Source organism: Orbicella faveolata, unplaced genomic scaffold (assembly GCF_042242905.1).
Source record: "Orbicella faveolata isolate gen_17 unplaced genomic scaffold, um_ofav_v1 contig_36, whole genome shotgun sequence".
Lineage (NCBI taxonomy): Eukaryota > Metazoa > Cnidaria > Anthozoa > Scleractinia > Merulinidae > Orbicella > Orbicella faveolata.
The window spans coordinates 4822218-4850000 of NW_028301565.1; the positions used below are offsets into that span (position 1 = coordinate 4822218).

The following is a 27783-nucleotide window of genomic DNA, read 5'->3' on the forward strand; positions in this document are numbered from 1 at the left end:
GCTCCTTCTGAGTTCCCACCATGCGTCGGGGTACATCCTAGCACTGACAAAAACCAAAAGATATTCAAATGCAAATAGAACCTGGTGACGCGCGGATTAAATAATGGCAATTTCCAGATCTGTTGGTGGCGATGAAACATGACTTGCACAGGTAGTTTCGGTGTACATGTATTGTTCCTTTTCTCCCAACATGCTACCTTTTATTCATGGTCGTTTTTAGTTTTTTTGTTTGCATTTTGTCTAGATCACTAGGAACGAGATTTCCCATTTTTTAAAACCGTCGCTGTACCTGCTACCCAATGTTGACTTTTTACTGCATAACAGTCTTCTTAACTTCTCTTCTTTAAAGCCCTTTGCTAAAATGACTTTCTTTGACAATAAGGACTATTCAATATCCTGTCATTACAGCAATGAAATGATCTGAAAAGCTTGTTGCCCTTAATTATTGAGGAAACTATACAGAATGTTCCATCGCGCAAGTCAATCTTGATCCGCACAGTTTTTTTAATCAACTTTTCAAGTGAACGTATGGTGTATTATAAACATCAGAAACAAGTGATTTATCTGTTTATCTCAAAACTCACAATATCTTCAATGCCATTTTAAATACAATAAATAACAGTTGCCACTGCGACGACCATCCTGAAAATGGATTCTTCTTATAATCGGCTTCAACAACGGAACTTTGCTTTATTCCCTTCAAACTTCCAAACAATTCTCACTTAACTGACTTACTGATTTTGCCTGAAAAAAGTATCTATGTATAGCATTATATACAAACCGGCAATGTTCCAAAACAACAATATAGCACACTGTTTACCCTTAAGAAAGATTACGATCAAAAAATGCTCTATCATTTTAGCTTATCTGCGATTGCCACCAACGTGGTACTTTATATGTTTTTTGGTTTGGCCTTTATGTGTGTTCCTTTTTGGAATTCCTCCCTTTCTATCCGAATTAGCTCTTGAATTAGTAGCATGTAACGTCTTTTTCTCCATAACGGCATATTCTGGCTCAGTATCGTCATCAGAATCATTAAAAGGTATATCATCATTGTCATCTTCACTATCGTTTACATCGTTTCTTCCAAACAGGGAATTCCTTTGGCCTAAATCATTAAGATCATTCCGATCAATTTCAACGGGGACGTTGTACATCATGTTGCCAGGCGCTTGGTTGTTAATCTCGTTTTTCTGGTAATTTTCATTTTGCATTCCGTTAGACAGCTGGTCTTCCTGGTTTCCCTGGAGGTACATCATCTGTTGGCCATCTCCAGGGCTGTCTTGTAGCGTATTTCCATCTTCGGTGAAGACTAGCTTAGAGAGCACATTCTGCAGCTTGTTAAGCAAACCAGAGGCTTGAACTGGCTCTCCGTTCGGGAACACCTCTGAGTTTAATTCTCCTCCATAATCTGAAGCTGTAGGTGCTGCTGGTGCTATTAGTCTCGTTGGTGTTGGAGCTGTAGGTGAAAGGTCTTCAGCTCCTTTATTTTTCTTCAGAAGTAGCATAATAAGTTGCCGGGCTTGCTCGAACAGAGCTTGTTCTTTAGACACTTGGGCCGCCAGGTCTGTTTGCTGCTTGGCCAAGAAACTTTGTTGAGTTTGGATCTCAGCTATTTGCTTCTTAATAAGTTCAATATCGATTGTAGTTTGCTGATTGACTGGTGGCTGCGATGTCGTCGGTGGTGCTTGGGTTGCATTGGAAGTGGTGATAGTAATATTGACATCATCGTTATGTGAATGATTCAGTCCAGCTCTAACTGGACTAGGCGTGGCAACAGCATCATGCGTAGTGCCAGTCTTCGTCATGGCTTCCTCCTCTCGTGTCAGTAAACTTTCTAAATGTTCCTGCTGATCCTTAAGTTCGTCTTGCTGTTCTTGCAAAAGCTTTAAGGCATTCTCTTTTCTCCGGAAATGCTGATAATTGTTCAGCATCTTGTCAATAAAATTGACCCGCTCGTCCTTCAACGATTGGCCTTTTTGCTTTGCCTTATGGCCATCAACACTGTATTCTTTCATCCATTTCGTAAACAAACGTTTTATTTTATTCATCTCCTTAGATCCAATATGTGGATGCGAAAATTTCTTCTGTCCTTTTCTATCCTGCAGACGAGCAGTGATCTTTTTTGCGTCCACCTTGGCTGCATCTCTATTGTCAGGATGACAAGTACATTTCTCGTGACACTTTCCATTGTCCCGGCCATCACATTCCATGAGGCAATTGCAGCTTTCCCGATTGACCTTTGGCCTTTCCAAGGAAGGCATTGGTATTTCTTCATGTTTTAGAGCGTTTAGGGATTGAATTTCGTCATATCTTGCGGGACTACAGCATACGATTGGACAAGTCGGATGACATGGCGAGTGCGGCGTGTGACAAATAGGGGCGCAAGGTTTTAATTTACCTGAAAAGAACGCAGCTTTTCAGACAAGTTTCATGTTCCATTGATATACAAGAAAATGCAACAATTAGGAAAATAACACCTTACCTTTTGTGTTCTGCCTCCAAACACAGTGCTGTGAAACTGCTTGCTGCAGCCGCGAAATCCATCTCTATTATCTCAGTTTTTGGTTTCCAAACCGTCGAAAACTCGTTCGCTCTTTGCAGCAGAATATCGTACTCTTTGCAAATACTTTTGGATGCACAATTAACTACATAGATTCTCGTGCTAATCGGCATCGTGCATTGTAAAGGAATATCATCTTCAGCGGGTCTTAGGTCCTTTTTTAACTTTTTTCATTCCAATTTGCTTATGAACACTTTCGCGGCTGAGCGAGTCAGTTGCCCAGAGCATTGCGTTTTTGACGCAGGACATTAGGCAAAGCTACGTGCCTATAACACGAGATTCCATGTTAAGTTATGTAATTGCTATTTTGTTTTTTTGCGCACTTAGACTGCAAGGGCTAGAAATAATATAATAGAGTCCAATAGACAGAAATCAGAAGGAGAGGGACAAAGCAGTCAGTCACTAACTGGCTCCTGAGTGTACTGAAAGATCTTTATAAAATGAAATGGAAAATCTACACTAGTTGAATATAGACAGAGAATAATAGCAACCATTAACAACCTCATACTCAGGCATTCCCTGAAAATAATGACATCAGTATTTCTCGGAGCAAACCCATAAAAGCAGTTCATTGTGCTTACATTTTCGATTTAGGCTAGGTTGAATGGCATGTCGAGAGATGACATATCAAAAGACAATCGCTCTGCACGTAACACTGAAAACACTGCATGAACGAATATTTAGTTCGGGCAGCTCCATGCAGCGTGAAGCCAGCTTATGCAAAAGATCCCACCCCACAAACCAAAATGAAAGACCAATTCAAAAATATTAAAGGCTAGAAATAATTGGTCTATTTACCATCAGGGTGGTAGTGGAAGTGATAGTGTACATCTTTTCCACCTGAAAAAGAAACAAATAAAAGAGAAACATATAAGACCTCGTGCTTTAATTTAACGCGAGAGAGCAAAAAAGCATTTGGAATATACTGACAAACTGATAAAAACGTATTTTGGTTCGTTCTGTATTACAAAATGTTTGAATATTAATTCGTCTTATGTTTTATGATATTATCAAACACTCACCAGTCGGCGGAGTGCTTCCAGGCGGAGGGGCAGCTACAAAAAAAAAAATGAATTAATTAAATAAATAAAAATAGAAAATTAAAATTAGGCAAGACTGGTACCACTTAGAACACGTAACGCTACAACGACATGATAGAGTCCAAAATGAAAGCCGAGATGCAGCTATGAGAAACTTTGGCTTTGGTTGGGTTTCATCAGCACAGTGCAGGAGCAAAAAAATAGAGCACCCGATACGAGGGCCAAATGTCCACTAAGTGCCTATGTAACGACCTCAGATGAAACTCAAATCCAAATGTTCGGGTTTGGTCAACTTCACATGCACAGCGGGATTGTGGATATAATGTCTATGTCGCGAACAAACACTGTCTTGCAGGAAATGCATGGCCAATACAATCATAAACATGAAAAGCATATTGGGTCGATCATCTGTTAACTTTTCTTAATTTCGCTATTTCGCGAGTAAATACGTGTATATCGTTTGAAATCAGTGGGCATGAAGCCCAGAGAAAAGATCTTTGTGAAATAAGGTTTACGGTTACAATCGTTATTTTCAGGTAAATAAGCTTTGGTTATTGCTCATTATAATTTTTTGCTCTTTAAAACAAAAGTGTTCAGAAAAGAGTAATTCCGTTTTAATAATAAGGTTAACTCATTTCAATTACCATTCACTGCGTATTTCACGAGTTTGCTCCATTATTAAGTTATTTACGTTAAGCAACAACCGTTAAATAATAACAGATTAAACTTTTATGAAGCTCATTTTCCCTAAAACTACAGCGTCTACCTGTCAGTAACTCTCTTCCCAAGAAACATCACTTACCTGTGACTGGAACGGGCGGTGGCTGCTGTGGTGGTGGGGCTGGTGGGGGTGCCACTGGTGGCGCTGCAGGAGGGGCTAGCGAAGGTGGTGGAGACGGCGGCGGCGGTGGTGGTGGGGCTAGCGGTGGTGGCGGCGGTGGCGATGGTGGTGGTGGTGGTGGTGGTGGTGATGGTGGTGGGGAAGGTGGAGGTTGAGGTGGAGGTCCTGCTGGTGGTGGAGCTGGTGGAGCCATTGCTGGGGGCTCTGCTGGCGGTGGAGGTGGTGGCGGTGGTGGTGGCGGCGGCGGCGGTGGTGGTGCAGGTGGCGGTGCAGGGGGTGGTGCAGGCGGTGGTGCAGGTGGAGGAGGAAGTGGTGGGGGAGCTGGAGATGCTGGAGGTGCTGGTGGCTGCCCTGCAGGAGCCGTTGGTGGTGCTGGTGTTATCTGTGGAGGGGCGGCTGGTGGAGGTGACGGTGGCGCTGGACTCGGCGCTTAAATGACAAAAGATAAAATAAATTTCTCACTGGAGAATAACTTTATACAATAATTTAATATGAAGTTATCAAAATAGAGCAGATCAATCAAACCTATTGCAGTTTTCAAGAGACGACCTCATAATTATATTCAACAATTCGGATAACGCTAAAAACGCATGTAATAAGGAACTGGTTTGTGTTTACCTTACACACATTCCACGCACATTCCACACGCATTCATTCATACGCTCGTTCCACGCATATTTCAATCATCATGATTATCTGGTTGTTTTGAAAACGGCGAGGATTGACCACGTGACTGGCGTGGGTACAGCTGCCTGCTCTTCTCAAAAGAGTTCAGTCATGCTAACAAACATCTCATGTTGAGAGTGAAATTTACATTTAAAATTTATGTTTAAAAGCTCAATTAGCATTCTATTTCGACGGTTAGGCCCACCGTCTACGCTAATCCGTGACGAAAACGGAGCTTTTGAAAAACGCTCTTCAAACCGAAGGAATTTGAAAACACAGGCTTTACGTTTTAGCATGGACGAAAATCATTTTGAAAACGAAGCTTTTCGAAAACGTTGACGTCGCGATAATGCGTTTTCCTCAAACACAAATCCAATCTGACCTGAGATTGTTGCGTTTTCAAATTTCTCCGGCATAGTGTGAAAGGGACCTCAGTTTAAGAAATTATCTTTTTGACCAAAACAAAGGTAATAATCTACCCATTCAAAAATAACGTGTTGCTCGCAACTTGGTCTTTAGTCGTGGCTTGTCACGTGAGGAAAAACCAATATTATTCGGTAGGTTCTGATTGGTCTTTGGTTTAGAGTGTTTTTCAATTGAGTCATAAATTCAAAACCAAATCAATTACCTACCAGTTAGACCACTAAGCTCTCAAATCGTAGGAAAACCAAAATCAAAACCAAAGTAATTGCCTCGTTACGTTAGATACTCAGAATATTGAATAATGTTCTATATCTAATTGCATTAAGATCAGCTAGAGGTAAATATTCCTATCACGTGATCTTGCCAAAGTAAAACCATACGTCGAAAAGAGTCGTTGCTAGGCATGGAAAGAAAGTGACGAACTTTGATAGATTGCCAATTTTTTAGACCAATGTTTCATGAATAAATTTACAACCTTATGGTGGTTTGAAGGTTTTACGATAAAAGGAGAATTTACGATGAAAACATTGGTGGATGGCACACTTTGCTAAGTCCATCTTTCAAGCCATCGTAACATCTTTCACGTGACCATTTAGGCCCTATTCATTGGAGACAAAATTAACATAATTCTGGGAATAAAGTATATCTTTACGATGCTTAAGTCCAGTTTTTGGCTTCGAAACTCACCTGGTACACCAGTTACTTGAACGTTAATATATTCCGAGCAGTCAGTTCTAGGCATAACTGAAATGGTTTTGTCACCATCCAAGTGAAGTATGAGCTGTCCGTAAAGATCTTCTGCTCTAAAAGTGATAAACTTGTGAAGGTCAGGGTTTTTGAACGTTAGTCTTATTTTGAACTCATCCCCAGTAACTTGCCATCCCGTTGCTTTCATGTGTGATATAAGGTGGAACGGATGACCAATCATGTTGATGAAACGAAGTGCAATACATTTACCTGTGAAACAAAGTGATATTTTTTTGTTTAATGGGAGGTTCTATTTAAGCCCTTATCATACAGGTTAAGAAATTTCTTCCGCTTTATAGGTTAATAATAAATTCACTTTCACGAAATAGTTGTAAAGCACCCGAGAGGTTATTGTTATAGATTTTCCCAATAGGGAATAGTACATTCAGAAACAAGATGCGAACGTTTTTGTCCCACAGTATGTGCAAAAAACATTGTGTTCTTTGGATGGCTAAGACTTTTAAACATTCTAAAATGCCTTTTGGTGTAAAAACAGGAATGGGATAACTACATGTAAGGCAAACTATTAGCCAGATTAAGAATGGGAAAGTTGGAGTTGACTGAAGAAAACAAACGCCCTTCGTTAAAGCATGTTATGAATAAAACATTTTAAAAGTGGCGTCGTTCATGACCCATGTAAAGTAATTATCCTGATTACTTCCTGGCGGTCCGGAGGGATATACAGGTTTTCCAGGAACAGTCGGAGGTGGCGGTTCCCCAGGTATACTTGGAGGTTGTCCTGGTGGCCCAGGAGGAATCTCAGGCTGCTCTGGTTCTTGTGGACCTATTGTGTCACAATTTTTGTAGGGATTGTCGTTCATTGCGTATGGGACAGCAATAAAGGAGCTTTCCAGTGCAAATTCGCTTGTGTGATTGTCGAAAGCCGCTGCTGTTTTCCACGAAGATCCAACTTTATCTGAAGCCGTTAAATACCAGCCTTGATGAATCAAGCCAAACGAAAATGTGTCTTTAAGATCCGGACGACGACCAATGTAGAAGGTGGCGTCCTTAGCTGAAAAGGTAATAACAATAACAATAACGATAACGATAACGATAAGGATAACGATAACGATAACAATGATAACTTTATTTAAGTGTCAAATCAAAGAATATGAATACAGATATTTGGAAGTAAGAGTCTTTCCATGAAAGAGAAAACGACAGAAAAAATAGAGAAAAAAAAGTTAATAAATAGCTTCAGTTTCTTTAAACGTTTAACAAATTGTATTTAGTCAGACAGCGATTTGCCCGGGAACTTGGCAGAACGGCCAACGTGAAAAATCGCTTCGTACGCTTGGCCCGAGGTGGGTGCGGAAGGACGAAAGGGGAGGAGAGGTACCAAACATCGTTTAAACTTAGAGAGTGCCTAAACCGCGTTGCCATCCTTGACATTTCTATACTCCTTCATAAACTAACTTTGGTAGAAAAAGTAACCCTTTCCGCATTTGTTTTCCATATAGAATGGTAGTTCTTTCTCATATCTTCAGTAGGCACATTGCATCCTTTTCATCTAACCTGGTTTTAGTAATCTCTTAAAAATACTTTGATGATTATCCATTCCGGTACGGTGCATTCTTTTGAGACATTTTGAAAAGGGCCTTTAAAAATACCCAAACAACAGTTTTCCACCATCCAGTTTACATACACACCAACTCACAACATGCCTACCCCTATATACCTTCAGTCGCAAAAAGGTGTTTGTGGACAAGGCCTCCCTACACAGACCATTATAGGGACTAGAACTCCCTCCTTTGAAACATGTGGACTAACGTTAAACAGCGACAAACCTGTCATTATATCATTGGGCCCCGAGGGAAACAGTCCGTTTTGTTTTCCCTCGATTTTCCAAGGTTCTTGGGAGAACAAAACTAATTTAATTGTTTTTCAAGGGACCAGTAATTAAGTGTTTTGCTTTATAGCTGGAGTTTAGTGTAAAGAAATAAGGCAATATGAACCTCTGCTCAGTGGAAGAGCAGGCGATAATTGCTTGATTGTCGCACTCCGGGCAACATTTGGATTTAGGCATTGCCACGTGACAATAAATCAACCAATAAGAGTAATACGTGATCTTGAGCAGCTCTGAGAAATCAGAAATTACTTCTTATTATGATGTATTCACTGAATATTTACCAAAGTTTAAACTCGCGTGGGTTGCTCTAAGCATAAAACCATATTTCTTTTGCCTCAGGAAATAGCCTCGTTTGCAGTAGGACTCCAAAGAGATGGTGTTTCGATCCCGGCTGAACCCGGGAACATGTGCAATGAAGTATTGGCCAGTTGGTCCTATCATAAGGTCTTCACCCTTGACGTATAAGAGTGCGTTCTGTTGGTAATTCTGTATGGCGGGATGGTTTATAGAGTAAATTAGATACATCGCGCCCTGCCTGACTGAAAAACGAAAGAGAGGAAAAAAACAAAAATCAGCAAATGGCTTCCCACTTCTATGGTCAGAATAATTTGACCCTTCTAAAACAGGAACCTTCATCAGCTGCGGTGCTCCGTGCTTCTGCGAAACTCGCTGTTAGTTACCCTTTTTATATGCCCCGACGTAAAGAGAGTTGGATTACTGAAGTTCCGAAGTTGTAGAGGCACCTTGCATACATGTAGTGTGATTGGTTTCAGTCAAGTGAACTCTCGAAAGAAAATTACTTACAGGATTTTGCTGCTCCACTGCTGGTAACCTCCGTCGCTGCAGTAGCACTAGCTGTAGCCATAGCAGCTGCAGATATAGCGGCTATTGCTCCAGCAGCTCCACCGGCTGATGCTCCTGCTCCTGCTATACTTGCTGCACCTGCTGCAGCTCCGGCTCCGGCTCCGGCTCCGGCACCGGCACCAGCTCCCGCTCCACCTCCTGCACCAGCACCTGCTCCAGCACCCGCCCCGGCAGCGGCAACGGCAGCGGCAGCAGCAGCTCCACCCCCTCCACCCACAACACCACCCACAATAGGTAGACCAACCGTTACTCCCGCTTCTGCTTCTGCCTCCGCACCGGCTCCTGCTGCGGCTCCACCACCGGCTGCGGCTCCACCACCGGCTTCGGCTCCACCACCTGCCTCAGCTCCTCCACCTGCCTCAGCTCCACCGGCTCCTCCCCCTCCTCCTCCTCCACCACCACCAGCGCCTCCACCAGTGGTTCCTGCCGTGCCAGCTGTACCAGCAGTACCAGCCGTTCCAGCTGTTCCAGCAGTACCACCAGTCGCGGCAGTACCTCCTCCTCCTCCGCCACCGCCTCCTCCACCACCCCCGCCTCCTGCTCCTTGCGTCGGCTTCTCGGTGGGAGGATGCTGACCGAAAATGTTAAAAGTGCCACCACTCTGTACTTGTGCCATTAATATTTTTTGAACAGTTTCCAGCGCTATCATGTGGGCTATTCGTTTACCAGCCTCTTCACCAGCTTTCATCCCCGCCTCCAGTCCAGCTTTTGCCCCGGCTTCGGCTCCAGCCTTAGCTCCCGTCTTTGCTCCTTCCTGGGCCCCGCTGCTGGCTCCTGCCTGGGCTCCTGCGTAGGCTCCAACTGTAGCAGCGTGAACAACTGAATTGTTTCCGGTTATTACAGCTGAATAAAAGGGAAAAATGTGACGTCTTCAGTTCTTTTAAAAACCGTTGACTACACCTCGTCCAGAGAGTGCATAATCCTGTAAAAGAGGCTTCTCTTCTGATTTTTTTTTAAGCCAATCTTGTAGCGATTAATGCAAAAAAAAAAAAACAGTTACTTTTCGACCAAAAAAAAAACTTGCTATAAACGTTTCATCAAACCTATTATACGTCTGAAATTTGCTAAAACGAAGGACTATCAAATATTTATTCTGAGAAAATCCCTGAGTATACTTACGAATAGCAGATTCATTTCCACCGGCGTGCGGAATTGAAACACCTGGTATTCCTGACGGTATTCCTGGTATTGAGTTTTTTCTTTCTTTTCCATGGACTGAAATATGAATTATAAATGCAAATTCGTGTTAAGTCGCTCAAGTGTGATAATTTACACAATTAATATATTTGCTTGCTTTTGTTCTGGTTTAACCTCATTAAAGGAGATGTACGGCTGGCTGAAGATTTCGGAATAGGAAGACGTTACTTTCATACCTTACTTGCATTCATTGTACAGGTGGACTAAGTAGTGTTTGTAGTAACTCGTGGCGTATTTAAGGTGTCCAAAACAAATAGATGAGTCAAGAAGTGTAACTAAAGCCTTATAGTTTGAAAGGTGTGGAACTTAACTCCTGTAAAGCATAGTTACTAAGTACGTAAAACTGTGGGAGGCAGTATTTTTACCTTGCTAATGATAAAAATATATGGGAAAGTATGGGATTGAGCACCTGACATCATAATAACGCGGCCAGTGCCATGTATACTTAGTTGTGCGTTAAAATAAAAAAAATAGTTAAAACTCTGTGGAAGAGTTAGCACAAATTTTAAATACTAAAAAAGCCATCCTCTCATGTATAGCACCTCATTTCGCTGTTAGAACTACCTGGAAAAATATTTCGGGCCACCTGCAGTGGACTTGCAAGACCCCATGCAAGGCAGCTGGTAAAATTCTTATCCGGTTTTGCTATGGGACCAATTCTTGGGCTACCTAACATTCAGTCCAACATTCCAATCTGCACTCTAATGCTGACCATTAGATCACTGCGCTTATCATGTTACTAGCTTTTCCTGTTCGCATGGAAGTGTTTCGCGCGATTAGTTTCATAAGTGGTTGGTGTTGACACCACTAACCTCCGGCCAGGATGGAAATTTAGTTTCCACGAATAAAATAATCCTGTCCTAACCAGAGTAATGGTTCTGGAAGGTTATAAACATTGAAAAATGTAAATAGTTTTCTGTAAATAGGCACTAAAAAGTTTTATTTCTCTGTCTTTATGATCCCTTATGTGAGCCTGGAGGCAAACATGTTCTTAAACTGCACCTACCTATCTACCCTCTCAAGTCTTTTCACGCTTGATTAACTTTTAATTTGTTTATATCCTTACTTTGTATTTACATCTTAGGCAGATCAAGATAGCTTAATTGTTAAGTGTCCTGACTTCAATCATGATAATTATGAGCAGCAATACCGTCAAAATAATTATTATGATACAGTTTTGCATAACAAATTAAGTAAACCCTTACTTTTGGCTAAATAATAAAATAATTGCTCCCCCCAGGCCAGGGAATTGGCCAGGGCTCGAACCCGGACCATTCGACAGGAGGGCAACGCAATTGCCACAAGGCTAGCGTGCATGTTTTGAACTGTTAATTCTTGACTACTGAGTAAAGGAAATACCGTAAAATCCCACGTGAAAGTCCTGGGCTTATATAACTCCATAAGGGGTTTTGGGTGGACTCATAAACGGGCGGGAGGGGGGCTTATATCCGGGGGCGCATATCAGCAGAATAAAAATGGAACGACGAGAAAAAACGTATCTGAGAAACGAATTGAAGCTAACATAAAATTCCATTTAGAGCTGTTACCTTATTACCCATTACCGTATTAATCTATTACCCTATTAGCCTATAACCTTCGATTAAAAATTTTGATCTTTGTAAAAAAAACGTAAAAGGAACGCACTTATACTTTATATGGACTTATATGAGGAATAATATCTTTGTTAGCAAATAGAAGGGCTTACATTCGGGAGGGGGGAGGGCTTATAACCGGGGGGGGGGCTTTAACGTTGGATTTTACGGTATTGATAACGATAAATTTAATTCTTTGAATTCTAAGTACCCGATGCTTCAAAATGCCAGGATTGTGTTGAATTATTGCTTTTTTTTTTTGTAATTTGCCATAGTGAAAGAACATGACTGCATTTGCTAGATGAGGTTCACTGGTTTTTCAGTGTTTACCGTTGTGAGCTACACTCCATAAATAAAGTTTATTATTATTATTATTATTATTATTATTATTACTATTATTAAAAGGTGCAAGTTTGGCTTCCTTTTATTTTGTGCCAAGCCAAGATTAATACTTACGTCTAAAATTTGTGACATTTAATTTAGCAGTATACAACTCGGACCACAGAAGCTTAACAGGTAAGACTCCCCCCTGCAATATAACTGTCCACGCTGAGGAAATGTTCATCATTACACGGAAAGAGTTAACTTTACTTTGAAACCTGGATTAAAATTCAGTTACTAATTAAGGGATGAAACTTCATTTTTTGGCTGCACCGAGGGACACCTGTGATTACATTACTTGTGATTGTTAGGAACGTAGACTCGATGACAGAAATTCTACCCAAACTAATGAACTGCAGATCAACGGTTAAATGTTTTGGCTGACAGGTTAGTCTCAGATTCCGTAAAATATATGGCCACCCGTGATCCAAGCGTAACTAATAACCTTCTCTCTTTATTTGAAAACACTCTAAGCTGCAATGTTTACTCTCTTTTAACGGGGTAAGTACCTTTGAAGGACAAATAAGAAAATGGACTATGTGGAGAGCCCGTGCTCTAGTTTCTGGGAACGATAAAACTGGATTGTTTGTGGCAGGTATAAGCCATTTAGGTCGGTTAAAAACGTCGCCATTTATCTGACATCTTTGAGAGAAGCCAAATCGCCTCCGGCTATGGTCAGAAGTGTTTATCATTTTGTACTGTTTACAATTTCAGTTTATTTTAGGAATCTTCCAGGTGTAAGAACCAGTGATTCAAACCAAGCAAAAACTTCCACCTACCAATCGCACGGTGTCTTGCTCCATTGAAACGGCCGTGTGGTTTGGGCTTTCTTCCAGCACTGATCAGCGTCAATGTTAAAACGATGAACGCACAGAAACCTCGAAGAATTTTCATCTCTTAAACGCCTATCTTTTCAAAAAACGCATCAATGTACAGAAAGCCAACATGGAAATTACCAAGAAATAATAGATATGACAATATTTGCGCTGAATTTCAAGGCAATGTCGGCTCGCGGGGGTGGATAAGTGAAACGTCGTTACCTGCTGAGATTCATTCTCCTGTCGTCTTTGAGTGACGTAATCATACCGTGGTATCAGTTTTGGTTTGCCAGACTTTCTTCATCAGCTAAACGTCATTAAAAACATACTTTATGCGAATAGGTCCTTTTTTAAATTCTTTGTAACTTCTTCCGTCTCAGATTGCGGGTTATTCAGCGATCTTTCTTGGGGAAGTTATGTTGCGCTCTTTAATGAAAAAAGCATCTCAATTATTCTTTTTGGCATAGCACCGGTCGTCTATTGTTTGATACCTGCTCGTTCCTGTTCTTTCCATTCATTTAATTATTCAAGCAGTTGCAAACGACAGTGTAGACGAAACATCGGTTTTTTTTTAAACGTTATCTCAAACAGTCGATGTTCTCCAAAATGGTTTTTGCTGTGGTTGTTGTAAGTTTAGTTTTCAGGAAAGCGTTTGAAGATGAGAAGTTTTTGACGCTTAAAATGCCACTTTAAAAGAGAATAAATATGGGCTATTCAAATATATTTTGCTCCTATCACTAACAACACTAACTATTGTCAGGTAGTGAATGAGGTCAAGAGCCCGTGAGATAAGTATCTTTGATGTTATGCTGAGAGGGCACATATATGACAATATTTCCAGACTGCGGAACACACTTTTCAACCACAATATGTTCAATGGAGAAATAACCACTGCGTAAAATAAACAATTCAGTTACAATGGCTACCTGTTGCACTATTTCGCATCTTTTCAGACCAACACTTTGCAGCACATAAACAGAATTTTTCTTTTATATTATAGACTTTTAACCAGTATCATCGGGGGGTAATGGGCAGTAATATTCTGGCGACTCATAAAACCAGACATTGAATAAAGTACCTTGTTTAGCAAGATGTCGAGAACATTAAAAAACCCCAAACTTCTAGTGAAATCTCTTTAAAAAGACCCTTTTTAGCACTTAAGATTCTGAAGGCGCTTGTGACCTTCTCGCTTGAGTGCACTTACCAAGGTCCAGGGAACTTGCAGCTGGGCTTCACGGTTTATACCATGACATAGAAAATACAGCCAATCAGAATAAAGGAAAGCCGTTGTACATTCCGCGGTATTACACCCAGCCTTCCCGTCGTGCATTACGCGTATGTTTCATTGATTTTGTTGACCAAAGTATTTCAGTTCTATTGCATGGTATATAAAATAGTTATAGAACGCTCTCTCTTGGTACACCTTGGAATATCTCATTTGTCACTTGTAAACAAATACAAGTACATCGTGGGATATATCATGGTATACCACTCGAAAACGTTACATAACTAGTATTTATTCGACAATTTGTTCCAAGACGTTCTGATTAACAAGTATAGACTAAGAACCCTGGTTTTACCTGACTGAGTCACTATATACTCGTAATTGTCCAGAAATGATCATTGCGTGGCGCGATCTTGCCCGGGTACTATCGGGGGTTTTAGTTCACCACGAAATTTTCTCCGACTCTTATTGGTTAAAATTGTTCACGTGACGCAATAGTGTTCATCTGCAGAGAGATTCCATCAGCCCTTATAGTCCACCACTAATTTTTCTCCGATTATTAGTTTAAACTGATCACGTGACGCGATAGTGTTCATCCGCGGCGAGACATCAACCCAAAGCGCCCGTCCGAGGAAAATACCCGGATGGATGGTACTCGTCCGTGAAAATTTTTCTGCAAACAAGCAGGCTTATAGAAAATAAACGATTGAAATTGTGGGTTTGAAAGTGGGTTTTTGTCTGTTTTCTTTTCCTAATTTTACATTTGGCGTTCACAGGTTTCATCTAAAAAAGTTGAAAATAATTCAATAAAATTTTTGAACTGGCGCTTAGTGGTGAACAATAAAGACAATAGGGTACTTACATGTATGTCTCGGAACTATCGGTCTTATAGTTGCCCCTTGGAAATTTGATGTTCTTAAAACTAACGTATTTGCCCGAGAAGGGAAGCTTGTAAGAACATCAAAGGTGCGATTAGGTGTAATCCCAGTTTCTAAGTCCTCTAATTTCTTTAGATCTTCGGAAGCGGGAACAAGTTAAAATAAAAACCGTGGCGGGTTGAAAGAGAGAAAATCCAAGATGGTGGTGGTTGTGGGAAGAAGAAGGAAACAGTAACGGCTCAGGTGGAAAAAATACTTATTCAGCGGACTTGAAAATGGTCTGAACCGTATTACACAGCTTTTTTCCTCAGTCTGAAAGAAAGAGCTGGAATTAAAGAGCTGGACCAAAATACTCGAACTATTGCCTTCTTTTATTTCCTATTCTACTGATCTCCTCTCATTTAGAAAACACTGCATTTACTTTAATTGATGTGGTCAAGTTGTATCCCTCAAGTGGACTTTGGATTGAGCGGTCCGAATACGAGGCCGGGTTGTGGTCATAGTGAATTTTTCTTGAATAGGACACTTACCCTCTATCTCTCTCCAGGAGTATAAATGAGTACTGGTGCGTTAAAAACGTCACACAAAAACTGTATAAATTTAATCAAACAACTGATTTCCACGAGCAGGGAGCACATAAAAATAGAATATAATTACCAGAAATGCAATTTCCGAAAATTCCACAATACGCCTTGTAGCACGCGCTGGGGCTTTATATGTTACTACAATCGTGGACTAAAGTCCTTGGGACACTTATGTAGTTTAACGAATTGTATGCGTGCGCGTTTTGCTACTGAAGTTTGAAAAAAGCGCTGCTTTCCTTTCAAAAATGCGTTACTGTTCCCCCTCCCCACCCAGGTGAAGTTGTATTCGCGTCTGGCGTGTGTGCAAAAGTGCCAAAAGTGCAAATTTGTCCCAAGAGGTTTGTCCATGATTGTAGGTTCTACGCATACTTTGTCTTTGCCTTATTTGTTGAGGTTATCATAAAGAAAATTGCCACACAAACTGGAAAAAAATACGAGTTTATTTCAACATAATTCCATAAAACTAGACACTGTCGTCACGAGGGCTTCCTCATTGTTGAGGCTCACCGAACTTGGTCAGGGTTCTGTCGGTGAAAATCCAGAAAGGGGTCCCATGCCAATAAGGAATGATCTTCGGGAATTGTAAAAACCACCATAGAAGACTACCAGAACCTTTTTTTGGGGGTTCAAGTAGTTTCTTATTTCTTCGAAATATCAGTGCAGACTCTTAATTATTAGTGCCAGGAAGCGATACTGCCTATGCCGTCAAGAGCCGTGTCGCAGAAAAAATATCTTTTGATAAAAATAAGTTTATGCTCATTTGCGGCTGATTCTAGGAACCTACCATAATACATTTATGTAGAAGTTGTTAAAATTTGAGAAAGAACATCCTTAGAAGGTACAAAGAAAAACAACTTCATCCAATGCCATGTAGAGATTTCCCTTGGGGTAAAATGCATCAACGTAACCGTTGTTGACGCTTGTTATATCCAAAATAATTTAAGTTGTTTTCATGGTTACACGTAAATGAAGCTCATTTTACACACACTGCGCGCTGTCTCTGTTGATACGTATGTGCATCCATGGCCACTTATCCAGTCTGCTACTGACTTCTGACATTTCTTGGTCGATCCCTTGGAAGCGAATAGCTTAAAAATCGCGCGTTTAAGGTTTCCATCAGCCAATCTGAATGAAAAGAAAAAAAAACAAGAAAAAACAAACCAGATTTAGTAGGATCTGCGTTACTAAAGCGTGAAGTAGAAGAAGAGACGCCGAGAACTCTACAACTATTGCAACTTTATCAAATAACTATTTCTCATTCGCCGAAATGAGTTGTCAACATTGATAAAAATGATGTTTGGAAAATCCTATTCACTGAATCAGGGTACAAATTAAAGGTTGGAGCTCTTACCCGCGGGATCCGTTACTCACCATTTGCAGTAACCCCACCTTCTGTCTACATCAAACACTTTAGTCACTGAACACCATTTCTTGACGGCATTTTGAGCTGTGCATCTCCAGTACACCGCTCCCTTGTAAATAAAGGGAAACTTACAACAGGCACCCTGAGCATTTCCTCCAACTGTAACGACGCCAACTTTACAAGCTTATAAAGGACAAGACAAAACGAAAGCATTTCAGCTATGGTGTTCATTTCCGCTCTTCTTGAAAAAAAATAGGAATTAACACATGCCTAAAATCACTGCCAATCACAATTTGAATTTCCGTATAATCACTAAAAACGTCATGTAGTGAAAGGCACATGAAATAAAAACCTCTTTGACGACGTACTAATCGATATTACCTTTATATCGGAAAAAACAAAAACCCTTCAAAAATGTAAATAACAACCAAGCCATAGAGGAAGAGGGATGGATATATTAGAGGAGATTGAGACTTTTGACGTATTACCTAAGACGGAGGTATTTTACCATCCTTTGTGCCAGCTTTATTCCAAGTATCATATTGTATTAATCGTTTACCGTGAATACTGCTTTCTTGATACTGGGTTTTGATATTTGCTTTCTCGATGTGTTTGCTGCAACAATGCCTGGGACACCATTGGGAACAGAAGTTGTGACAACTAGCAGGACAAACCATCTTTGATCGCACAGTTAACGACGTTGATGAAGGTGGGTAGTCCTCCATCTGGCAACACGATGCTGGGCAGTGACCATGGCAGATAGGATGGCAGTTAGCTGGGCATGGCAAGGCTACAGTGTACGATGCGGTATCACGAGCTACGCCTGTCTGAGTGTTTGAACAACATCCCTCTGGACAAGTGTTGTAGCACACCTTGAAACAGATGGGCGGGCAATGTACAGGCTCAGGAGGTGGACTGGGAACGTAGAGCGAAGGAGGCGAAAGTTTACAGCAGCGAACAGGACAGTCTAGGACGCAGAATTTAGAGCAGAGAGGAGAACAAGAGGGTGATGTCTCCTGAACTGGTAAATCCTGCTGAACCGGTGAGAACAAAAAAAACGTGATATGTTTGCAACAAGTTAATCTAGAGTTTTAATGCTGCTTTAACACAGTTACTGTCAGCATCAGCATCAATAATAACAAAAACAGCTACTTTCTACTGCCTGGCGCCTTACGAGAGACGATGTAAGACATGCGCGATTTAACAAATTGGCGTCAGCAGGCGAGTGGTTCCACAGTAAACTTTGACAATGTTATGACGAAATTTGTCATCAGTAAGAGGACAGACGCATAAAAAAACTGACGTCAATTTGTTTTTTACAATAACAAGGCCCAAAATGGTCAAATGCCGGGATTAAATGAGGTGAAAAGACATTGTAAACTTGCGGTAAACAAAGATAAATGAATTTTATTCAAAATGACGCGAACATTGCCAATAGATTTTCTCGCTATTTGACTGGCTACTTAAAAAAGTCCATAAAATCTCATTGGTTAAAAAGTTGACAGTTTGACAGCTTAAAGTAAACTTTGCATAAATTAAACTTTTATCCGTCTGTACTCTTATTGATGATACAATGAGCCAATCAGCGCGCGAGAAATTAGATAGTTATTTGTAAAAATGTAATTTATTATCCGTTTTGGATCAGTTTTACAGTACTTATCTCATAAAGCGGTCATTACCTTGGAAAGCTGGGGTACTGCAGACTGTTGTATTTGCTGATGTGTCTTGGTTTTCATGTTCTTCACACAGCAGTAGTCAGGACAAGTGTCGACGCATTTACCATCACAGTCAGAGAGACATGGTGCATAAGCAACCTTGGGCTGAGGCACCGAACCAGGGGCATCACCTTTGAAAAGATAAATCAATATACATACTACTTACGTATGTTGGCTGAGTCATAAAATTTCATGCCTGAAGACGGACACATCTAGAGCTCTTATGCCTCAAACCAACGAACTTATTTAATGAAGAAGTTTCTGAAATAAAGGGTTCTCTCTACTTGGGCAAAACTTTTAGGTGATGCATCATATGCATCTTTCCCGTTGTTTTAATTGTGTTTTTTGAAAATATGTGGATGAAGTTGCAAAATGCGAAAGTTTATAATTTCATACTGAACTGGTTTCCTCACCTCCACAATAACCCCACAGCTTGTCCACGTCATAGTTGTAAGTAGTGGCACACCAGGGCTTCGTTTCGTCTTGAGTTGTACAAGTCGTGTACATTTTACCGCTATATCTGAATGGAAAATGGCAGCAGTTACCATTTGAATTGCCGCCGTGGCATAAAAAGCAACTTGCACAATATCCCCATTGCTTATCGGCGTCATAATTAGCAGTTGTTGCGCACCAGCGGAAGCCTCGCTCAGCTCTTGTACAGCGGTGTTGCGGATTTCCTTGGTAGATGAATGGGAACATACAACAAGCGCCTTTTGAGGTACCATCATGTGTGGGCATGCAGCCTACATGTTAAAAACACATTAAGGGCTATTTCAATTTGTGCACAAAAAGATTGTGCCAGTTGCAAAGCGGCAAAATGAAACAATTTCATACATTAAAGGAGGCCAATTTAAGAAAAGCAAACACAAGACCAGCAGCTGTTAAGAAGGTTCTATCTGGCAATTTCTTCGTATTACACCAACAAATCAATCGATCAGCTCCATACATTAAAGGAATTACAAGGTTTTGGGAAAACGTTTAAGCCGTGGTCTGGAGTTGTTCAAAGTAACTGAAGATTAACATGATCAAGGACCGAATTTTTTCAGGTTTAGTTCTACTTTTCTAACATTTAAGCCCCTATTCTGTTTATACTCTTTGTCTTCCAGAGTTAGCTTTGAATAATTTATGTTAAACTCTAGCTACAAAACAATAAAAGCGAGAATCACTTTACTTTAAAAGGTTTTTCTACGTACCCCTATTTTTTTCTGGGATAGCTTTTATCGACCTTTGCACAACAACGGCCACGTGTTGCAAGATTTTTTCATTTTCTCAAAGGTAACTTTATTTATTTTTCACTTCCCTTACACAAGCAATTAACCGTCATTTGTTCCTAGCCGGGGAAAGATAAAGGGTTCGCGAGTTACTCCCTCTCAAGTTATTTTTAGATGTAATTTCCAATTTCCAGTTCTCCCGCAATAATTTAATCGCGTAGGTTACGCATATCATTTCATGGAGTATGAAAATTTCGCGTATTAACGCCGCTTAACCGGGCTGTCAGCATGTAAAGTTTGCGTCACAGTATTGGCTATTTCCAGACCCTCTCGGAATACTTGAACCGGGAGTGATCAAGAATAACTTGAGAACGATTGCCTTGGGAATGAGGCTTATCTAAGAGGTCAACTTGACCTAACTTTACAACATTTTTGCTGTCACTTCGTGGATCTAATATGAATTGAAAGGAATTTGGCCTGCAATGAAGAGGGCATATATATTCATCGACAATAAAAGCGATATAGAAACTAAAACCAAATGATTTAAAATCATACCTTGACTAATGAGCAACACTGAAAATAAAGATAGAGATATTTTCGTTAATCTTCCCGTTGTATGGATAAGAAGGTATTAAATATATATAGAGGACAATACATGGGCGCACGTAGATGGTCAGCTTGATATCTCACGGGCAAGCGCAGCGAATGAGTTAGATATAAAGTTGCACGCGAGAAGAGAAATTCCATATCTACAAGCAATCATGTATCATCTTGTTTATTATATGAAAATGCTAATAACGACGTTTTCGACGATTTATCAGAAGATTTTCGAACACTTTCATAAGATTCTTTAAAAGTTGTCCTAAGGCCACACGAACATTTCTCAACATTTTCTGAAAATTTCCCGACATTATCGAAGATTATTGAAGATTTCCGAAGATAACCGAAGATTTCAGAAGACTTCCAAGGAAGATCCGAAGATGTTTCGATCACAAACCAACAAATGTAAGTACAGTTAAGGGTCAAACATGATAAAAAACATTACGCCATCGATATCACACAGTGAAATTCTCGAAATTTTACACGTGTTCACTAACGGCTTTTCTAAGGGTTGGAATGTATCACGCTCGCTGTCTCTGTTATAAAAGACGTTTACAGTTTTGATTTTGCAACAATTGGTTGTGCAACAGTTGCATATTCTTTTCAAGTTTTCAGTAAGTGTCTTATATTGAGTTCATCCGCCAAAAAACATGGCTGACCGATTGATATTCTATTTGTCCGGGGAATATTTATTATAAGCAACACCATCCTTTTATGTTAAGAAAGAGTTACTAACCTGGTACTAGAGGGAGTGTTGGAATTGGAGGTAGTGTTGGTAGGGTAACAGATCCAACCATCGGTTGTTTGGTGGGAGGTAAAAAGCATGGAGGTTGGGCACCAGGTGTGTGAGTGACTCCTGGTGGTGAACATGAAGGTGGAAAAACTGGGGGAGGGATAGGTGGTGGAGTGGAATGAGAAGGACGAGAAGTGGGTTTGCAAGTAGATTTTCCTGGCTCTTCAGGACCACATGGTGGAGGTGGTGTAGTAATTGGAGGAAGCGGAGGTGGTAGAGGTGGTGGAGGAGGCGTAGACGGAGTAGGCGGAGGTGAAAGCGGAGGAGGTGGCACGGAAGGAGGACGGGTAGGAGGCGGAGGAGGGGGCAGGGGAGTAAGCGGAGGTGGAGGTGGAGGAGGAGGCGGAGCAGGAGGCAGAAGAGGAGGGGGGAGAGGAGGCACAGGAGGAGGATGCGGAGGCACAGGAGGAGGAGGTGGCGGAGGAGGCGAAGGAGGCGCAGGAGGCGGAGGAGGGGACACAGGAGGCGGAAAAGAAGGCCGAGGAGGAGGAGGGGGAATAGTGGTAGGAGGTAGTGTCGTAAATGGAGGTGAAGGACGAGGTAAAGGAGACGACGGAGGCTGCTTAAGGATAGTAGGATTAGCTGGTGAGCATGGGCGACGTGTCGTTGTGGTAGGAGAGACAGTGGTGACTTCTGAACCACATGGTGGAATAGTGGAAGGGAGCTTAGTTGTTGTTAAAGGTGGAGTAGGAGGAGGGGGTGGAGGAGATGGCGGAGGAGATGGCGGAGGAGGAGGCAGAGGAGGGGGCGGAGAAGGAGGCGAAGGCAGAGGAGGAAGTGAAGGAGAAGGCGGGAGTGGAGGCCGAGGCGGAGGAGCAGGCGAGGGTGGAGGAGGAGTTGGAGGAGGAGGCGGAGGTGGAGGTCGAATAGGAAGTGGAGGACGAGGCGGAGGTGGAGGGGGAGGAGGAGGGGGAGGAGGCGGAGGAGACGGAGGAGGAGGAAGAGGAGGAGAAGGAGGATGAGGAGAGGGCAGTGTTGATACCAGTGGTGGAGGATGTGGATGAACAGGGTGAGGAGGAGGAGGAGGAGGAGGAGGGGGTGGTGGAGGTGGTGGCGGCTGTGTCGGTGGTGGGGACGGTGGCAGAGGTGGTGGTGAGGGAGGAGTGGTTGGCCTCGGAGAAGTAGTCAACGGTGTTCTTAGTGTCGTTGGCTTTGTAGTTGTACCTACATGGTGCAAAGGCAACAATGATAAATATTAAATATGAGGCTAAAAATGCTCTTAAAAGTGTCAAATAGTTGTTGGTTAACTAAAGTTTCGGGCTTAGCCCTTTTTCAGTAGGTGAAAACAAATGGTAAATATTAGAATTTCTCTTGTATTCGCCTTAACGTTTTCCCTTAGTTAGTGTTACCGGTAACGTGAGATTACATTGTCTACCAATCAGCTGACCAAGATATGAACGTACTGAAATTGCAAGGAGGCCCTTGCGCAATTCTTATTTACACGAGGGTAGTATTGCCTGTTCATTTCAGTTTGTATTTAAATTAATTTTTTCAGCATGATTACTTTTTATTCTCTCTAGTTCAGTCTGAAAAAGTTTAAAGAACGATTAAAGAGAGGTGCCGCGTATGTGAGGAAGATTTGTTACGTTTATCGACCTTCATTCGTTCATTCATTCATTCATTCATTTGCCTTCTACACGGAATAAGGATCAGTTACAAACAATTGTAGAAAGGTACTAACGAGGTTAAAAAATAAACTGCTTACATGATTGTCCTATGGTAGTCCAGAGGAGTGCTTGTGAAAGTGCCTTCCTTAATTACAGGTCATATTAATTCCTGTAAAGTTGAAATCTGCTCTTTGGAGTTACTGATCTGGTAGATTTATTGAGCAAAATCGTGGAGTTTCTTTGTGTTTAAAACGTGCGATGTAAAACAAGATATTCACATACTTGATTTTGGTCTTGAAGTCACTGTAACTTGAATAGAATGGTCGCAGTGCAGACCAGGAACTGCATACACTATCTTCCTTCCGTCCAAAAGAATTTCACGTTTTCCATAGGGATCCTTTGCCCAAAATGTAACAATTTGACCACCTACCAGGTTTGGCGCGGTCTTGTCAAGATAAAGCTGTTGAACATCGCCCAAATTATCCATTACCTGGAAATTACATCCAAAGAATAACTTTGACATAGCGGCGGTGTTGTAAAGAAAACTGAAATCGGGCTCTGGAAGTATCAGTATTGTGTAGTGAACAGGATTCATCCTAAATCAATACAGCAACAATTATGAAGACGTGTGGACTGGTCAGTCTGTTAAGAGCACGTTTCATTTTTGACAGTTGACCCAACAGACACGGCAGTGGAGTAGGGTAGGCTACTTCTCTCGTCCCAGAAGGAAACAAAAAAACGGGGAGTGAAACTGTTTCCGCATGAAGTTGAAAGCCATTTTGTTGTAAAAAAATACAATTTTTTTGGCTGAATTTTGCCCCGTTATTAAATTCCTGGCAACTTAACATTTTGTCCTACAATGGGGTTTACAATCACTTGCCGCGCACCTACAGTTTTTGGTCATATTGTAACTACAACAACAATCAAAACAAAAACAATAATAAGAATAACAACAGTAGTAATAATAGTGACTACAATAATGGTAATTATCATATCTATAACACAGTTCTCAATTGTGATTGGTTCTCCGCGTGCCTATTTGTCACGTAATCGGCGCGCGATCACGTGGGTGTCCAACTACATGTATTCAATTTGAACTTTTGTAATTGGATGCCCACGTGATTCACACGTCAATTACGCGCGCTTTAATGTTTCCTGCAGTTTTCAAAATTTATGAAAAGCACTCTTGAGCGTTTTCGCTCAAGAGAAGTTCTCAAAAGAGATTTTTAATTCCGAAATTTGTTAGATTAATTAGTAATTGGGCCTCGTGTCGTACAATTCAGGGAGTAATCGTGCTCGTTATTTCAAATCGTCTTTGCGCTTCGCGCTCGTCCGATTTTGAAATTACTCACGCGATTACTGCCTGAATTGTACTCCACTCGGTCCGATTACTGTTACAAATAATGATAGTAATATTAGTAGTAATAGCAATAGCAATAGCAGTAGCAATAGCAGAAGCAATAGCAATAGCAATAGCAATAGCAGTAGCAATAGCAATAGCAATAGCAATAGCAGTAGCAATAGCAATAGCAGTAGCAATAGCAATAGCAATAGCAATAGCAGTAGCAGAAGCAATAGCAATAGCAGTAGCAATAGCAATAGCAATAGCAATAACAATAGCAATAGCAGCAGCAGTAGCAATAGCAATAGCAATAGCAGAAGCAATAGCAATAGCAATAGCAGTAGTAATAGCAATAGCAATAGCAATAGCAGTAGCAGAAGCAATAGCAATAGCAGTAGCAATAGCAATAGCAATAGCAATAACAATAGCAATAGCAGCAGCAGTAGCAATAGCAATAGCAATAGCAATAGCAATAGCAGAAGCAATAGCAATAGCAATAGCAATAGCAGTAGCAATAGCAATAGCAATAGCAGTAGCAATAGCAATAGCAGTAGCAATAGCAATAGCAGTAGCAGAAGCAATAGCAGTAGCAGAAGCAATAGCAGTAGCAATAGCAATAGCAATAGCAATAGCAGTAGCAATAGCAATAGCAATAGCAGTAGTAATAGCAATAGCGGTAGCAATAGCAGTAGCAGTAGCAATAGCAATAGCAATAGCAATAGCAGTAGCAATAGCAATAGCAATAGCAATAGCAGAAGCCATAGCAATAGCAGTAGCAATAGCAGTAGCAGTAGCAATAGCAATAGCAATAGCAGTAGCAGAAGCAATAGCAATAGCAATAGCAATAGCAGTAGCAATAGCAATAGCAATAGCAGTAGCAATAGCAATAGCAATAGCAATAGCAGTAGCAATAGCAATAGCAGTAGCAATAGCAATAGCAATAGCAATAGCAGTAGCAGTAGCAATAGCAATAGCAATAGCAATAGCAATAGCAATAGCAATAGCAATAGCAATAGCAGTAGCAATAGCAATAGCAGTAGCAATAGCAATAGCAGTAGCAATAGCAATAACAATAGCAATAGCAGTAGCAATAGCAATGGCAATAGCAATAGCAGTAGCAGTAGCAATAGCAATAGCAATAGCAGTAGCAGTAGCAATAGCAGTAGCAATAGCAATAGCAGTAGCAATAGCAATAGTAGTAACAATAGCAATAGCAGTAGCAATAGCAATAGCAGTAGCAGTAGCAATAGCAATAGCAATAGCAATAGCTGTAGCAGTAGCAATAGCAATAGCAGTAGCAATAGCAATAGCAAAAGCAAAAGCAATCGTAATGGTAACGCTAACGGCAACGGTTATGGTGATGGTGATGGTGTTGGTGATAGTGATGGTGATGTTGATGGTGATGGTGATGGTGATGGTGTTGGTGATGGTGATGGTGTTGGTGACGCTGACGGTGAAGGTGATGGTGATGGTGATCGTAATAGTAATAGCAAGCAATAAAATCTCTCAAGATCTCACGACTACGGATGATCATACAAACTAATATCAAATTTAGTTCTAGCAAGCTATTTATGACTTCTGCTTGACTAAAGTGCTTTTATCAGTTTCAGGTGCATGCCACTAGGAACACTCAATGATGAAACAATTATTTCGATACTGTTTAAAAAAGACATTAGGTTTTACTCGTTACAGTACTTGACTTCAACGTTACTATGATAACTTCAAGTGGCTGGATAATTTCAGTCCCAATTCTCGGAATATTAGGTCAAATATGTGCTGTTTGAAATGCGAGGCTTACAGTATTACGTCAAGTACGATTTCTTTCCAAAATGGGTTAAAGAAACTACTCGCGAAAACCAAGTTTACCTGAGACAGAACTTCTTCATCGTTATCAGCCACCCAAGATCTTTTGGGTTTTCTCTGTTGCAATCCTAGCACTACACCATTTTGAATAACGTAACGAAGATGCAACCTGGGTCCTGTGACTAAATACCCTTCTGGTTTGAGACTGGAATAAAGAATGAAAGGCACACCAACGTTGTTCCAAAAGGTAAACCTGAGACATGGCCCTAAAAGAAACAAATAAAGACTACTTATTGTGTCAACGAAAGATCAAATATGAGTGTCTCTTATAAATTCTTTTCAGTCTGTTTGAACCTCGTGAGGACGTCGTACTAGTAAAAAGTCGACCAGACCTATACAATTTCAAAGTGACTGTCAGTGATCATTGATGCTGCTTTAACGTTCGTCTGGCATTTACCATAGCGGGCAACATTTCTAACTACTTATTAACCGAGAGTGAGGTCTTTACGGGAACTTCTCAGACCGAGACCTTGCCTAATTGACCGAGCGATAGCGAGGTCAATACTGTAAGGCCAAGGTTTGAGTTTTTTCCGTAAAGATCGAACATTCGAGGTTAATAAGTTGTTTATTGTTTCTTGCTTATTGCTTTGTTTTTGCAGCCCCGTAATCGGCCCGTGGGCATTACGGAAGAATAATGCCTCAGAATTAGCCAATCAGAGCGCGCGTTATATCGGCTATAAACACAAGCCATATAATGAAAGGGTATAATGACCTAGTGAAGCATAATCAGTATCTGATGAACCAATCGATTACCCATCCATCATTTCTTTGCTCATGCTTAATTGGTAAAGCTGTATAGCTTTATCAGTTATTTAAAAAATTGAATCCAGCGTCAAAACAATACTGTACGTACATTGCCAATTTGTTTTCTAAAGTCCTGAAAGCTGCATTAAATCGGTGATCTGCATACAAACCTCAGTTGAAAGCGCAATGATGGTCATGTCTTTCGGCCTTCGAAGGATAGAAAAATTTCCCAGGTATTCTTCACTAGGCAAGGTTTTGATAAGTCTCTACTGCCTGATGTTCGTCATTGGCGCCTAATGAACACTGTTTGGTGTTTCTTTTTCTTTCATTTTTAGGCCAAAAGAGGTAATACAAAGGACCTTGAAAAACTCGTTCACGCCCAGAGCAAGAAGCGCACTTACGGACGTCAATATCGTATTAACATAACGTGATGCTTCCGAGTTTCCCTGCTGTCGCGTTTTGAGTCGATTACGTAAGTCTGCCTACGTTTTTCGTGTTGTTGTTTATTGAAACAACAAGCAGACATCAGCATGTCAACAAACCGTTATAAGCTCGTGTTTCCGCAGCATCTCTCGTTGTCCCAAATTTCCACTCGTGTTTCTATTAAACAATTAGATTACGAGCTTGAGAATTCTATCACGTGACAGTTGACGAGGGCACAGCCCTCGTCAACTATCACGCATAGAAATCGAGAACGAATAATCTAATTGTTTTAGTATAAGTCTATTAACTAGGGCACACTGCTACGCTACTCACTATCTATCACAGAATAGATAGTGAGTAGCGTAGCCAATCAGAGAACGGCATTTGTGATAGAACGCGAGTAGATTTATACTAAAACTCGATAGAAACAAGGTAGATGTTTTCAACTTCTTAA

At 41.0% G+C, this 27783-nt stretch overlaps 2 protein-coding genes across 2 annotated transcripts in view; both read right to left on the bottom strand.

The window, feature by feature from the left end:
* Nucleotides 1-213: 213 nt before the first annotated feature.
* Nucleotides 214-13472, bottom strand: LOC110067191 (uncharacterized). Its single transcript, XM_089275568.1, has 10 exons — nt 12943-13472; nt 10113-10208; nt 8934-9836; nt 8411-8668; nt 6939-7292; nt 6221-6490; nt 4406-4873; nt 3586-3618; nt 3362-3403; nt 214-2401 (listed from the first exon to the last, which is right to left on the bottom strand). Exons 1-10 carry the CDS (start codon nt 13055-13057, stop codon nt 864-866), a joined length of 4077 nt encoding a protein of 1358 aa, XP_089131694.1. The 5' UTR covers nt 13058-13472; the 3' UTR covers nt 214-863.
* A 2618-nt stretch (nt 13473-16090) lies between these two features.
* Nucleotides 16091-27783, bottom strand: part of LOC110067202 (uncharacterized) — a 25976-nt gene continuing 14283 nt past the window's right edge. Inside the window, exons 11-18 of the mRNA XM_089275281.1 lie at nt 26166-26368; nt 23240-23447; nt 21294-22514; nt 20513-20530; nt 19160-19489; nt 18702-18877; nt 17591-18047; nt 16091-17214 (exon numbers count right to left, since the gene is read on the bottom strand). Of these exons, the coding sequence (XP_089131407.1) occupies nt 17036-17214; nt 17591-18047; nt 18702-18877; nt 19160-19489; nt 20513-20530; nt 21294-22514; nt 23240-23447; nt 26166-26368 (2792 nt within the window). The 3' untranslated portion in view covers nt 16091-17035. The remainder of the gene's footprint in view (nt 17215-17590; nt 18048-18701; nt 18878-19159; nt 19490-20512; nt 20531-21293; nt 22515-23239; nt 23448-26165; nt 26369-27783) is intronic.

Excerpts from the sequence above, each read along its gene's own strand:
- LOC110067191 (XM_089275568.1), bottom strand. The coding sequence starts at position 13,057 with ATGAAAATTCTTCGAGGTTTCTGTGCGTTCATCGTTTTAACATTGACG. Across the intron at positions 9,837-10,112 it reads TGGAAATGAATCTGCTATTC|CTGTAATAACCGGAAACAAT; the intron begins GTAAGTATACTC and ends CCTTTTATTCAG. Across the intron at positions 4,874-6,220 it reads TCAAGTAACTGGTGTACCAG|CGCCGAGTCCAGCGCCACCG; the intron begins GTGAGTTTCGAA and ends TTGTCATTTAAG.